The sequence below is a fragment of the Chrysochloris asiatica genome, unplaced genomic scaffold (genome assembly GCF_000296735.1).
Source record: "Chrysochloris asiatica unplaced genomic scaffold, ChrAsi1.0 scaffold00350, whole genome shotgun sequence".
NCBI lineage: Eukaryota > Metazoa > Chordata > Mammalia > Afrosoricida > Chrysochloridae > Chrysochloris > Chrysochloris asiatica.
The window spans coordinates 202,850-216,472 of record NW_006408868.1 but is presented as its reverse complement, the minus strand read 5'-3'; the positions used below and the strand labels follow the sequence as shown (position 1 = coordinate 216,472).

At 42.9% G+C, this 13,623-nt stretch overlaps 1 protein-coding gene across 2 annotated transcripts in view; it reads left to right on the top strand.

Annotated features, from left to right (window-relative positions):
- RAD54L2 (RAD54-like 2 (S. cerevisiae)) overlaps positions 1 to 13,623 on the top strand; it is a 125,405-nt gene that overhangs the window by 68,669 nt on the left and 43,113 nt on the right. For both annotated transcript variants that reach the window (XM_006876006.1, XM_006876007.1), the window contains 6 exons: positions 1,605 to 1,801; positions 3,072 to 3,414; positions 4,130 to 4,307; positions 5,329 to 5,580; positions 5,796 to 5,914; positions 7,203 to 7,321. In XM_006876006.1, the coding sequence (XP_006876068.1) occupies positions 1,605 to 1,801; positions 3,072 to 3,414; positions 4,130 to 4,307; positions 5,329 to 5,580; positions 5,796 to 5,914; positions 7,203 to 7,321 (1,208 nt within the window). The remainder of the gene's footprint in view (positions 1 to 1,604; positions 1,802 to 3,071; positions 3,415 to 4,129; positions 4,308 to 5,328; positions 5,581 to 5,795; positions 5,915 to 7,202; positions 7,322 to 13,623) is intronic.

The following is a 13,623-nucleotide window of genomic DNA, read 5'->3' as shown; positions in this document are numbered from 1 at the left end:
ATTCTATTATTAATCGTTTGGACCTCTTTCTGTAGGTTTTGAATTGTTTCCTATGCTGTATCTATCTTATTTGATTGTTCCTCTAGGGCTTGCCTGACTTGTTCCTTATTTTTCTCAACTCTATTGTACAGTGTTTTGATACATTTTATAATCATTTTTTGAATTCCTTCTCTGGCATTTCCAAAGCCTGCCCATCTTCCAGTATGGAGTGTAGGTCTGCTTCCAGCTCATTTGCCTCAGTCACTTTATCTCATTTCTAGACATGTGCAGATATGGTTGTTATCTGCTTCTGTTTTTTGGGCATCTTCAGGGGTTATCTGTGGACTTAATACTTAGATGAGTGTGTGTTTTGGTATTTTTTATGCTTTCTGATTGCCTTCAGGTAGATGTGATCAGGAAATGGGCTTTCCTTTTCACTCTTCTTGAGAAATTTCAAGATGCCACTGTTGGTCGTTTTGACGTAATTTAGGATTTAATTTTTGGCTTATTTCCTTTTCGTCCACTTGCCCCTCTCCACAATCCCCATTCAGGCCTTTTTTTTTAGTTGGAAACAGTTCAAGGCCGGCTGTGGCCATTTGGTTTTAATTGGAAACTGTCTCTTTAAATTTTGAGGAGATCTGTGTGCATGAGTAGTAGAACCCTCCAAGGGTGGGACTGGGGTGTCCACTAGCTCAGGCACCCCTATAGTCACCAGGATGGAGGTGCACAGACAGCAAGGGACCAGTGAACAAAAAGAAAATAATGTCCACACCTTTATCTCTGCGGTTCTGCCAGGCATCTGTGGCCGCTCCAATACTTCCCCTGCTTGGTGTCACCCAAGATGGCAGCTCCTGGAGCAGCTGAGCATCCCGGATTAGGAAGCAATGGATTTCTTGCTTCTGCCACAAATTCTCCCGGCTGTAAGCCTTCCAACCGTCTAAATATTCCTTTATATGTGGCTCAGAGTTCTGGGACCATCCCCTGAGCCTGCTTGGTCGGGTATTCTGTGTTGTTGCTGACGGAACTCCTTACCGTACTTCCACCCGATCCGTCATCTTGTTTGTTCCTCTCCATGAACATTTTTTTTTTTCCTCTCCATGAACTTTTGAAGCCTTCTCATGTCTGTAGGATGCTAGGGGAGTCCTTGGGCAGTAGGCAAGCTGCCACACAAAGTCTTAAGCAATAAGAAATTCTGAGTGTATATCAACACAGCTTTGACTGTGAGGAATTCTTCCTGGGGACCACAGAAGTAAACATGTTTTTTCTCTGGTCAGTTAAACCACGTGACCACAGTTTCATTTGATCCGCAAGATTGGTGGTTCAAACTCACTAGCCACGCCTCGGAAACTCTATACAGGATCACTGTGGTTCTGAACCAGATCAGTGACCCTTAACAACAACAATATTGCCTTGGTATGGTGCTGTAGGATAAGCATTGAACTGCAAGGTCTGTTTGAGCTAAAAGGGTGATAGTTCAAACTCACCGACAGCTTCTCAGAAACTCTATAAGGGTCGCTATCAGTCAGAACCAGAACCGACTTGACAGCACTAAACAGCAGTAACAGCAAACAGCTTTATTGAGAAAGAATTCACGCATCTACAAATCTTTCTGTTCTCTCTTGCAGGACAATGGCAGCTCGTGCTAAAGTGATGGCTGATTGGGTGTCAGAGGGTGGGGTGCTGCTGATGGGGTATGAAATGTACAGACTTCTCACCCTGAAGAAATCCTTTGCCACAGGTAGACCGAAGAAAACCAAAAAACGTTCTCACCCAGTCATCATTGATCTGGATGAGGAAGATCGGCAGCAGGAGTTTCGGAGAGGTGTGGAGCTTATATGGGGTGTGCTCTTGGGGGTGTTTCAAGAAAAAAAGAAATAATGTTTACCAATAAGACCTTGTTCAGTGTATGAAGTGCTTTATTGAGTGAGTTGTCATAAACCAGCAATCTTGATTCCTGGATTGGGTGGGATGACTTCTGCTGCCTATCAGAAGGTACTATTTGTTCTGCAGGCTTCAGGTTAGGCTGGGCCCCAGACTGGCTCTGGGAGATTCCTTTGCAATCCTGGCCCTGTTACTCTCATAGAGCAGTTGGGAAAGGAACCACTTCTTTTATTACTTTCAAGAGATGTTTTGACAGCATTAAGAATATATTCATAAAGTGTTTCAACCATAATGTAAGGACAGTAGAATTGAGTCCAGCAGGATCCGGCAGTGTTTCATTCTGTTGTGCATAGGGTTGTTATGAGTTGATACCGACTCGATGGCTCCTAAAAACAACAACAACAAACTTGTAGTCAAAAGGAGCTCTGATAGCATGGTGGGCTATGCATTGGGCTGCTAACCTCAAGGTCAGCAGTTTGAGTCCATCAGGTGCTCCATGGGAGAAAGATGAGGCTTTCTGCTCCCATAACGATTTATAGCCTCGGAAAACCTATACAGGGTTGCTGTGAGTTGAACTTGACTCCAGGCTACACCACCACCACCACCACATTTAATCAAAGGCATTTCTGTGTAACTCTAGTTCTATTTCCTCTCCTAAAGGGCCTTTGCTTCTTTTGGGAGGAAAGTTTTTTAAGGATACAGAGCTGTTTCATTTTATAGGTCTGTTCATCTATGAGGCTATGTTATAGTTTGTTTCTGTGGATTGAATTTGCCATATGTTAGTGGCTGATGAGTAACTGTGGAAAGACCTTGTCCTTTCCTGGCTCCTGTCAGCCAGCCCTCATCCACTGAAGTGTCTGGATTATTCCCATCAGGTTTCATCCAGGAACACATTTTCAACCCTAGGCTGGTATTACTGTGTTGCCTATTCAGTATAAACCATAGGAATGCAAATCAGTTTTGTTCTTAGCTAAAAGGAATAAATGAATAAATAAGGGAGAGAAAGGGAAAAAAGTGATCATATCTGCAAGTGTCAACAGTCCAGGTTAGCTTCACACCAAAAACACAGGCGCTTTCACCACTGGGGGCTGACTCTTGCTTTCCTACTTCCTTCATCTCTTCTGTCTCCTCCAGGGCACCCCTACTTCTCATATTATTGAATAAGAGCAGGCCCTCTCACCCTCTGACTACGGATCCTCTTCCCTCTCTAGAGTTTGAGAAGGCCTTATGCCGCCCCGGTCCTGATGTGGTGATCTGTGACGAGGGACACCGCATCAAAAACTGCCAGGCCAGCACCTCCCAGGCTCTGAAGAATATTCGCTCTCGTCGCCGGGTGGTATTGACTGGGTACCCACTCCAGAACAACCTCATCGAGTACTGGTGCATGGTGGACTTTGTGCGCCCAGACTTCCTTGGAACAAGGCAGGAGTTCAGCAACATGTTTGAACGTCCCATCCTGAATGGGCAGTGTGTTGACAGTACACCTCAGGACGTCCGTCTCATGCGGTACCGGAGCCATGTCCTACATAGCCTCTTGGAAGGCTTTGTGCAACGGTGAGCCATCCTTGGGGCCTTGGTGTTCTGAATCCTCAGCCCCAGTGCAGCAGACTTGCTAAAGCTATTTTGAACGGGGAGATGTTGTTATAATGGCAGGACCCCTTCCTAGTGAGACAGTAATAAAAACTTCCATTGTTTAAATAGCTAGCAGTTGAGGAATGTCTACTGTTTAAGTCCCCTGTAAGTTTGACCTAGGGATGCTTCTCCCACAAGTTTATCTTTGAAGTCAGTAGGGACACCTCACTTACGTGCTGAGAGAAGTGAGAAAGAACTAGCATTCTGCTGAATTGGGTGAAGAATAGAGGTAGTGGCTCTCAGGGTGTGAACTCACCAGATTTCTGCATCTCAGTTGGTGGAGCTCAGGCTAGTTTAAAGTAGTCCCTTCCCTTCTCCATGTTCAGATAGCATGTGTAGAGAAAGCTCAGAGGCAACCCTGAGTCAGGGTTAAGAGCCTAAATCCAGCAATATTTGTCACTCAGTGACCTGGGACAGATGATGCCACTTCTTTGCTTTAGTTCTTCACCCTTAAAATATCAATTTCTTCATGATCATTGTTGAACCAGTCTTCACTATTGCAAGGCTGCAGTGTGTCTTGAGATCATGCCGGTTGGGGGGGGGGGGCGTTTTGACAGGAGCACAGGTTTCTGTTTTTATCCTGTACTAACCCTGCTGGTCACAATGTCTACCACTGCTGACCTCTTTGCTTCTGTAGGAGAGGCCACACTGTGTTGAAGATTCATCTTCCTGCCAAGGAAGAAAATGTGATCCTGGTGCGGCTCTCCAAGATCCAGCGAGATTTGTACACACAATTCATGGACCGCTTCCGGGATTGTGGTAGCAGTGGCTGGTTGGGGCTAAACCCCCTAAAAGCTTTCTGTGTGTGCTGCAAGGTGGGTTATGGCAGGGGGAATCCTCATGAAGACGTAGATGAAAACTAAGGAACCTCTCTTTATCTTTAATAAGGAAGGAATGAAGTGAGAGTGAGCCACTACACTGGGGGGTTGGAGGCTCCAAGGGGAAATGTACTCGTTATGAAACTCAGCTCCTTTCTTGATCTTTGTTTTCCATCTGGAAAAGGGGACTGATGGAGAAACTGCTAGTATAGTAAGGATTCAAGAAATGCAAAGCTTAGACAGGTTATTAGGGGGTACCTCTCATTTAGTTCTAGATATAATCAAATTGAGATTTCTTTCATTCTCATATTGCTTGAGATGATTTGAGGGCAATAAAACTCAGGTGTTTGGGAAAAGATTCAGCTGTCTTTAGCACAAAGTTATATGAGCAGGTTGATAAATACTGACTTGGCTTTGATCGGCCAATTGCTTCCTGTTGTCTCCTGAGGGATCTGTTTCCTTGACTTGGTACCTCAAGCTGAGCCCTCAGCAGTCCTATTAGGTCTTATTCTCAACTGACCACTGATTCACTAAGTTGGAAGTGTGTATCCAGGGACAGGCGATGTTTCAGAATATTTCTTTTGTAGCCATAGCCTAGCAGCTGAAACAGACATGGTCTGTGAGAATGCTGCAGTGCTGACGCTACCTCCCCACAGCTCCTGTCAGGAGTAGTCCCTAAAATGAATCATTGCCTGTGAAACCTTAACAGCTTTACTCTCATTTGAACAATAATGTAAGGCTTCTTTCTGATGCGGCCTTTTTGATTATGCACCAAACATACTCGCATGCCCCTGGTATGAGTGCTCCCAATCATAGCATCATGGCAATCAGAGCCAGTTGGTGAAAGCAAGTGTGCAGGTTCTTTGGCTGCTAAAGGGTTTGAGGATACTTTAATTTTTGGTGTGACAGTGTGCACTATAGGAAATGTGTGCTTGAGCAGGTGCATATTTCCAGAGTTTGGGAGACCCGTGGAGTGTTCTCTGCCCTATGCCTTCTCTTCTTTTTCATTGGGCCTCAGATCTGGAATCATCCTGATGTGCTATATGAAGCCCTTCAGAAGGAGAGCCTGGCCAACGAGCAGGACCTAGATGTGGAAGAGCTTGGCTCAGCAGGGACCAACACACGCTGCCCATCACAGGGGACAAAAAGCAAGGGGGAGGACAGTGCCTTGGCCTCCACAATGGGAGAGGCAACCAATAGCAAGTTCCTACAGGGGGTCGGCTTCAATCCTTTTCAGGAACGAGGCAACAACATTGTCACATATGAATGGGTGAGTCAAGCAGGCCTTCTGTAGGCTTTATAACACGGCTGGGAAGGGATGGTGTGAGGCCTACATGAGAAAAGCGTGGTAAATGCACCACAGCCAAGGTCTTTGCCGAGAACCATGAAGTGGTGGGTTAGTGAGCTGCTGCCTTGAAGGAGGATTTTTATTTCTAGTGATGTGGCCTTGGGCCTGTTCAGAGCTGCCTTGTTTTTCTCTTGCAGGCCAAGGACCTTCTTACAAATTACCAGACTGGAGTCCTAGAGAACTCTCCCAAAATGGTACTTCTTTTCCACTTGATAGAGGAAAGTGTGAAGCTTGGGGACAAGATCCTCGTTTTCAGGTAGGAGAGGTTCCAGGTGAGGCTGTGTGTGTTAAATAGGAGCGAGAGAGGGAAACCAACCAGGGCTACATCAGCCTCTTTCACATTCTCTCTTTGCCTCTGCAACCCATTGACTATTGTGATGATCTTTTTGCATTTTTGTCTCTTTCTGGGAGTTTTTTTCTTTCTGCCCAGTGTGGTATCTTTAAGGGAACAATTTAGAACCTTGGCTAACATTAGAAATGGAGGATGCTGTAGAGGATGAGATCGTAGTCTAATTAGCAAGCAGTAACTCTGGACCAAATCTGACCTGAGAGCTAATAGTTTTTACATTAGTAAGGATTATTAAGAAACAAAACAAAGAAGACTTCACCAACAAGACCGTATGTGACCTGTAAAACCATCTAATCTGGCCCTTTACAGAATTTTTTGTTGACCCTTGCTGTAATAGTTTTTTTCCTTCTGCAACACTTTTTTTCTTTTTTTAATTCAGCTTTGTGTATAAGGCCAATAATAATGATGTGCTTTGTTTCAGAGACACATTCTAAGTAAGGCCAAGGCTTTGAGTCTCATCAAGATCTGACGTCTTAGGGAAATAAACATGAAGGAAGTGACTTCTTTGTTCTGACCAAAGGAGAACTTCCACTTGTGACATACTTTGAGAGGACAGCAGTGATTCTTTGTGGAGTTCATCTAGTTCATCTAGCTTTATGGGTCACTTGTGGGGATAACCGACTGGGCATCACTTGGAAGCAGCTGAGTGATTCAGTCTCTCTAACAGGACCCCTGAGATGATGAAATCTAATGTACAGTGAGACCTTCGTGAGCCAGAGCTCCACAAAACTGCCTGGTTTTTTCAGGTTGCACAAATTTTCCACCTTTCACAGGTGCAATCTTAGCACCTTTCCGTTACTCGTTTGAGTGGAAAATACTTTAGTTTTCTTTCTCTGGCAGCCTTATATAGATCCGACTTTCATAGGTTTTACAGTATATTCCTGTCGCGTTGGTTTTTACTGCTAATCGTTACCTGTCACTGTGCACTGAGCTAAACTCCAAAAATTTTTTATTCAAGGAAGCAAGGAATTGAGAGCATAGGAAAGATTTTTTAGGGGGTGATAGTAATAAGAACATGGCTGGCTCTGCTTACCTTCTGAGCTAGGGAGAACATCCATGATTGCTCTTTGTAGGTTACTTCTTAAGGGGAATACAGGAGTTTCCATTGTCAGAAGCTGCACGTTAGTGTGGGCCTGTGGGGAACAAAGTTTCCTTGGGTCTGGGAGCCTTCTGAACCAAATCTTGTCCCTTTCAGCCAGAGCCTTTCTACCTTGGCTCTCATCGAGGAGTTCCTAGGGAAACGAGAAGTTCCCTGTCTGCCTGGTGCTGAGGGGCAAGGAGCACAGAAGTGGGTTCGAAACGTCAGCTACTTCCGTGAGTTTATTATTGCTTTGGTCCTGGAGATTTGGCAAGGTCTGCTTCAGAATTCCCTTATCTTCTCTCTTCTACTCCACTCTTCAAAAACTCATAGAAATACCTTTGATTAGCCCAACTGCTATTTAGAAAGTACTGAACGAGAGGCTGGGGAAACGGGAAGTACAGAAAAGTGGAGGCTTAAGCCTGGTCTTCATCTGAGATGTGACAACTTAAGGACAAGTAAAAAGTGGTACAAATAAACTATCCTAACTAGACTTTTAAGGGGTACAGAATCAGCTTCGTGAGGATGGGTGAGGGCTTCTTGAAGAAACAGGACTTGAGCCAGACTCACAGAGATGGATATAATTTGAATAATACAGAGCAAGTGAGACTGGAGGGTCATTCCAGTTGGAAGAAATACAATGAACATAGAACCAGAGCTTGCATTCTCAATGAGGGTGATATAACCCCCATGGGGGTGAAAATTGATTCTTGGGAAGGATGTATGAAAAAATTCTGTACTCTTTTTTATGTTGCATATAAAATAAAGATATTCATAGGGTATATAAACAGGATGCTTGGTAGTATGGTAGATTATGAGTGAGGCTGCTAACCACAAGATCAGTAGTTCAAATTGAGCAGTTACTCCACAGGAAGATGAGGCTTTCTGCTCTCTATACAGGGTTGTTGTAAATTGGAACTGACTTGGTGGCACACAGCGATCACCACCACAGAAACAAATATATTTGTGTTTTAAGTTTCAGGGGAAGTCATGATTAGAGAAGAGGTGTCTAAAAAGGGTTTTTTAAAAAAACAAACCAACCCATAGCCTTCAAATTAATTCCACCTCATGGCGACCTCATGTGTTAAGAGAGTAGAACTGTATGCCATAGGATTTTCTAAGCTGTAATCTTTGCAAAAGCAGTAGGCTTTTCTTCTGTGGCACCATTGGGTGGGCTTAAACCACCAACATTTAGGTTATTAGCACCACCCAGGTACCTTAAGGAAGATTCTTACGGGGGATCATAATGAAAAAGATTGAGAAACATTTGATTCAGCACTGTTAACATTTGGGGTTATTCTTTATTGTGGGGGCCAGTCTGTGCATTATAGGAACATGCCTGGTCTGCAGTCACTAAATGTCAGTAGCACTGTGCCCTCCAATTCATTAACCAAAAATGTCTACAGAAGTTGCCTAATGTCTCCTGGGGGAAGGCAAAATCATCCTCTGTTGACAACCATCAGCTTAGAGAAAGGATTTAGAAAGCTAAAGGTCCAGGGGGCTGGTGAAAAAACTATCAGCACAGGTTTGGCATGTAGCCCGTATTCAGTATATTGTTAGGTGCCATTGAGTTGGCTGTAACTCATAGTGACCCTGTGTACAACAGAATGAAACACTGACTGGTCCTTTGCTATCCTCACAACCGTGGTTGAGCCCATTATTGAAGTCCCTGTGTCAGTTTCGTCTCAATGAGGGTCTTCTTTCTTTTTCTGACTCTCTACTGTACCAAGCATGATGCATTCTCCAGAGATGGTCCTTTTTGGTAGCATGTCCAAAATACATGAGATGAAGTCTTGCCATCTTCACTATTAAGGAACATTCTGGCTCTACTTCTTCCAAGACAGCTTTGTTCATTCTTCTGGCAGTCTGTGCGATAGTTAATATTTTTTGCCAATACCGTAGTTCAAAGACATCAAATTAAGATTGCTTACGAGATTAGTTTCAGGGATTCATTCACCCGCTCTGGCTCCAGAAAGTATAGAGTCCATAAAAATTTGAAATGCTGTTCTGCATTTCCTCGTTTTTGATAAGGATTCTTGTATGGAATCTTTGAACAAAATGTTCAGTAATGGTAGCTGGGTACCATCCAGTTCTTCTGGTCTCATGGCAGAAAAAGTAGGTATCCATTGAGACAGCTACCCATTCCATATTCTTTTTCTGTTACTGATTCTCCTCCTTCCTCTGTTGCTCCAGGTGATTAGAAACCAAATGCTGTGTCTTGGATGACTGCTCGCAAGCTTTTAAGACCCCAGTCACTCTTCACTAAACTAGGAGGTAGTACAGAAGCACTAAACATGTTATTAGGGCAATTAACTAGGATGTCCCGTGAAACCATGACTCTTCAACCTCCAAATCAAGGAACCAGATCCCATGAGGTGTTTAGTTGTACATAAGCAGCCTCAGTAGCTGCTCCTTTTTTGTGATTGTTGTAACTACATCTATCGTACAACTTTTGCGAATTCAGTTTTTTAAAGGCGTGCTATTTGTTGACAACAATTATAGTAATTGACTGTGCAACTCTACCCTTAATCAGTGGAATTTTTCCATCACCGTTAGTCCTTTTCCCCCTTCCTCCCACCTGTTAATCGCTAGTAAATGCTGGTATCTATACAGTTGCCCGTTCTTGTCTTTTTAGGTAAGTGTTGTTATGTTGTTATGTGATGTAGAGTCATAACTACGCTGTATAGGGTTTCCAAGGACTGGCTGGTGGTTTGAACCACCAGCCTTGTGGTTAGCAGACCAGTGCTAATCCTACAGGACCACACTAGGACTCCTTATATAAATATGGTTATATAATATTTGGCTTTTTGTGATTCACTCCTTTTGCTCAGCATAATGTCTTTAAGCTCCATCCATATTGTAGCATGTATCAAGACTTGTGTTTCCCCTACTGACTGGGCAATATTCTATATGTATGTACCATATTTTGTTAATCCATTCATCTATTTATATTAATTTAGGTGGTTTCTACCTTTTTTCCTTTTTTTTATTATTTTTAAGGTTTTTATTGTGGATTGAGTGAAAGTTTACAGGGCAGATCATCAGTTTCACATTCAACTAATCATATACCTTGTTTCATTACAATGATTATAATCTCTTCCATGTACCATCAGTTACCAGTATTTCTCTCTATTCATTTTAGCTCTTTTATTTTAAAAAACAAACAAAACCACTCAGGCATATATAATAATTTACACCTCCAAAGGGCATGTTCTTCAAGTCAACCTCCTGGCCACCAGCTCTTAGTCCCTCTCTTCCCATGAATCTAGAGTCCTCAGCTGCTTCCCCTCTCCATGACCCCATTTCTGCTTCCATCTCTGGTGTTGCTGCTTCTCTGGATAAGGCCCTGCATTCTGCTTGTGCTCGTCTCCCTTGATAGTTGTAGGGTCCTCTGTTTCTGGACTGTAAGATTAACTACTCCCCTGTTTTTGTTACAAAAATTCTACCTGTACAATTATGGCAGTTGCAATTAGTCATGATGATAATTATTCACTATTGAATCATACGAATCTTATGCCCATCTCTTTTCACCAGATCAATTCCAATAAGACAAGATGAAAACTATTCAGTGGAGACTCTTTCTCCCCCACCCCCTACACTCTTAAACTATACTCCCTCTTGAAACTTTGTAAGCCAGTCACTTTGTGCCTTTATTGCCCCCTCATTTTAGGTAGCCATTGTCTAAGTTGCCTGTTCCTATCTACCCTGTGTACAGAGGGATAGCACCAAGTACTTAATGTGAAGACTTCTTCCCTCTCTGTTGGTATTTAGAGTTACTACCTCCATGAGTATAGGTCAGGTTCATCAAACTGTAGCAATTTGCTCTTGTTTCCTTTATCAAAAATGATTTTTTTTTGTTTTTGGTAATCTTCCTCTAGTCGAGTTCTAATTATCAAGCCATTGAGGCTAGGTCACATGAGTACTGTCTGCAAGTTTCAGTGTTCTTGTGTGTCTCCACTTATTTCATATCAGCTGGAAGCTTCACTCTCAGCTCTAGCCATCTGTGACTATGTCCTTGTCCATGGGCTCAAGTGTCCCTAGATCTCACCACACTTTGGACCAACCAGCCCTTCCTCCTCTCTCTCTCTCATCTTCAGGACTACGGGAATCAATGGACTATGGTTGAACTCAGCCCATTTCTTCATTGCTGCCTTTCCCCCTCTTCCACTTACCAGTAGACCAATGTGGTTGTCAGCAAGCTTACATGCCTGTTCATGTGTTCCCTTTTGAGTTTCAGTCTTAGAGGGGAGTTTGTTCTGAAGGAACTTGATTGCTTGCCTTGATGATTTCCTGGTGAACAGCTTGCTTATTCTTGTAGTAGCCAGTCATGCTGACATTTTTGTTTTGGGTTTTTCTTGATGATCTTTTCTTTTAAAATGTATCTTCTGTTGCTCTAGCTGTTCCAGGCAGGTCTGCTTGTCATTGCTAGTGGGAATATCCTACCTCATAGCGTTCTGGATGGGACTCAGGATTCTATCTAAGGTCCTATACTCTGGAAAATCTTTGCAAGAGGCCTATTTCACTGGGCAAGTTCTGGAACCCCTTTTAGGCATTCCAATCAGTTATAGGCTGAAGACGGGCTTACAAGTTTTCTGTAATTATATTTCCCAATATTCCTTTCTATCCCACTCAAGTACCTATTTTACAATAGTAGACAAGGGAAACTAATATTCATAAGACAGTCAACCATTTTATTATAGGTCATGTTCATCAAATTGCAGCAATTTACCCTTGCTTCGTTTATCAAAAAAAAAAAATTTTTTTTTTTTAATCATCCTTTAGTCATGTCCTAATTATCAAGCCATCGAGGCTAGGACAAACGGGTGCTGTCTGCGAGCTTCGGTGTTCTTGTGCATCTCCCCTCATTTCATATCAGCTGGATGCTTCACTCTTAGCTCTAGCCCTCTGTGGCTGTGTCCTTATTCCTGGGCTCAAGTGTCTTACCACACTTTGGACCAACCAGCCCTTCCTCTTCTCTCTCTTTCATCTCCAGGACAACTGGAGTCAATGGACTGTGGTTGAACTCAGCCCATTTCTTCATTGCTGCCTCTCCCCCTCTTCCACTTACCAGTAGACCAATGTGATTGCCAGCTAGCTTACATGCCTGTTCATGTGTTCCCTTTGAATTTCAGTCTTAGAGGGGAGTTTGTCCTAAAGGAACTTGATTGCTTACCTTGATGGCTTCCTGGCAAATAGCTTGCTTATTCTTGTAGTAGCCAGTCATTCTGACATTTTTGTTTTGGGTTTTTCCTGATGATCTTCTTTTGAAGATGTATCTTCTGTTGCTCTAGCTGTTCCAGGCTGGTCCGCTTGTCCTTTCTAGTGAGAATGTCCCACCTCATAAGGTTCTTGATGGGACTCTGGATTCCACTTAAGATCTTATACTCTGCAAAGTCTTTTCAAGAGGCCTATTTCACTGGACAAGTTCTAGAACCCCTTTAGGCATTCCAGTCAGTTATAGGCTGAAGACGGGGTTACAAGTTTTCTGTAATCATATTTCTCAACATTCCTTTATATCCAACTCAAGCGAAGGGAAACCAATATTCATAAGACAGTAAAGCATTTTAATATTGTTTCCCCTCTTCAAACTATGCCTACCTAGAACCTTGTATCTCAGAACCCTGTTGTTCCAAGGTTGAGCATTCATCACTATTTACCTCTGTCCCACTTAGGCCAGGCAAACCTGTCTCAGTGATCCTCTGTCTTGTTCTTTCATGTCCTCTCTCTTGCATTTCCCTCCCAAACACCCGAACTAAATCCCTCACCCCATCCCCACTGTTGTGGTTACCTTATATTTCATTAAGTCCTCCCTCCATAGGACAGTCTATTTAATCCTGTAATCTACCTGACCTTCTCACCACCTGGATCTCTTCTCCATGTTTACCTTCTTTCACATTATAATTGTTTTAATCATAGACTGACCTCCCAGATCCTCTGTTCTTATAATTTTATTCTGTTCTTGGCTCTTCCATTTGTCGACAGAGTTCAGGTTGATTTCTGCCACATACGTCATTCTCTGGTTGTTGTCTGTTCTTGTTGGTTCTCAGTCCACAGGACTTCCTTTAAGATGTTTTTCTTAGCAGGGTTGGCTTTGGCAAAATCCCTTAGCTTCTGTTTATCTTGAATGTTTTTATTACACCTTCAAATATGTTTGACAGCTTTGCTGGGTAGAGGACTCTTGGTTGGCAGTTTTTTTTCTTTCAGAGTTTTATATGTGTCTCTCCATTGCCTTCTTGCCTTCATGGTTTCTGTTGAGAGCCGAGCTTAATCTGATTTGTTTGCCTTTGTATGTTACACTTCTCTTTTCCTAGCTGCTTTCAGGATTCTGTCATTTCCTTTGATTTTGGAGAGCTTGATTATTATATGTCTTGGTGATTTTCTTTTAGGGTCTATCCTTCCTATGGTTCAATGAGCTGCTTGAATGCTTATCTTTTCGCTTTTCATAATGTTACGGAAATTTTCTTCCAGATGCTCCTCAACTATCTCCTCTGTGGGTTTGTGTGATTCTTCCTATATCAGAATGCTGATAATTCTTCAG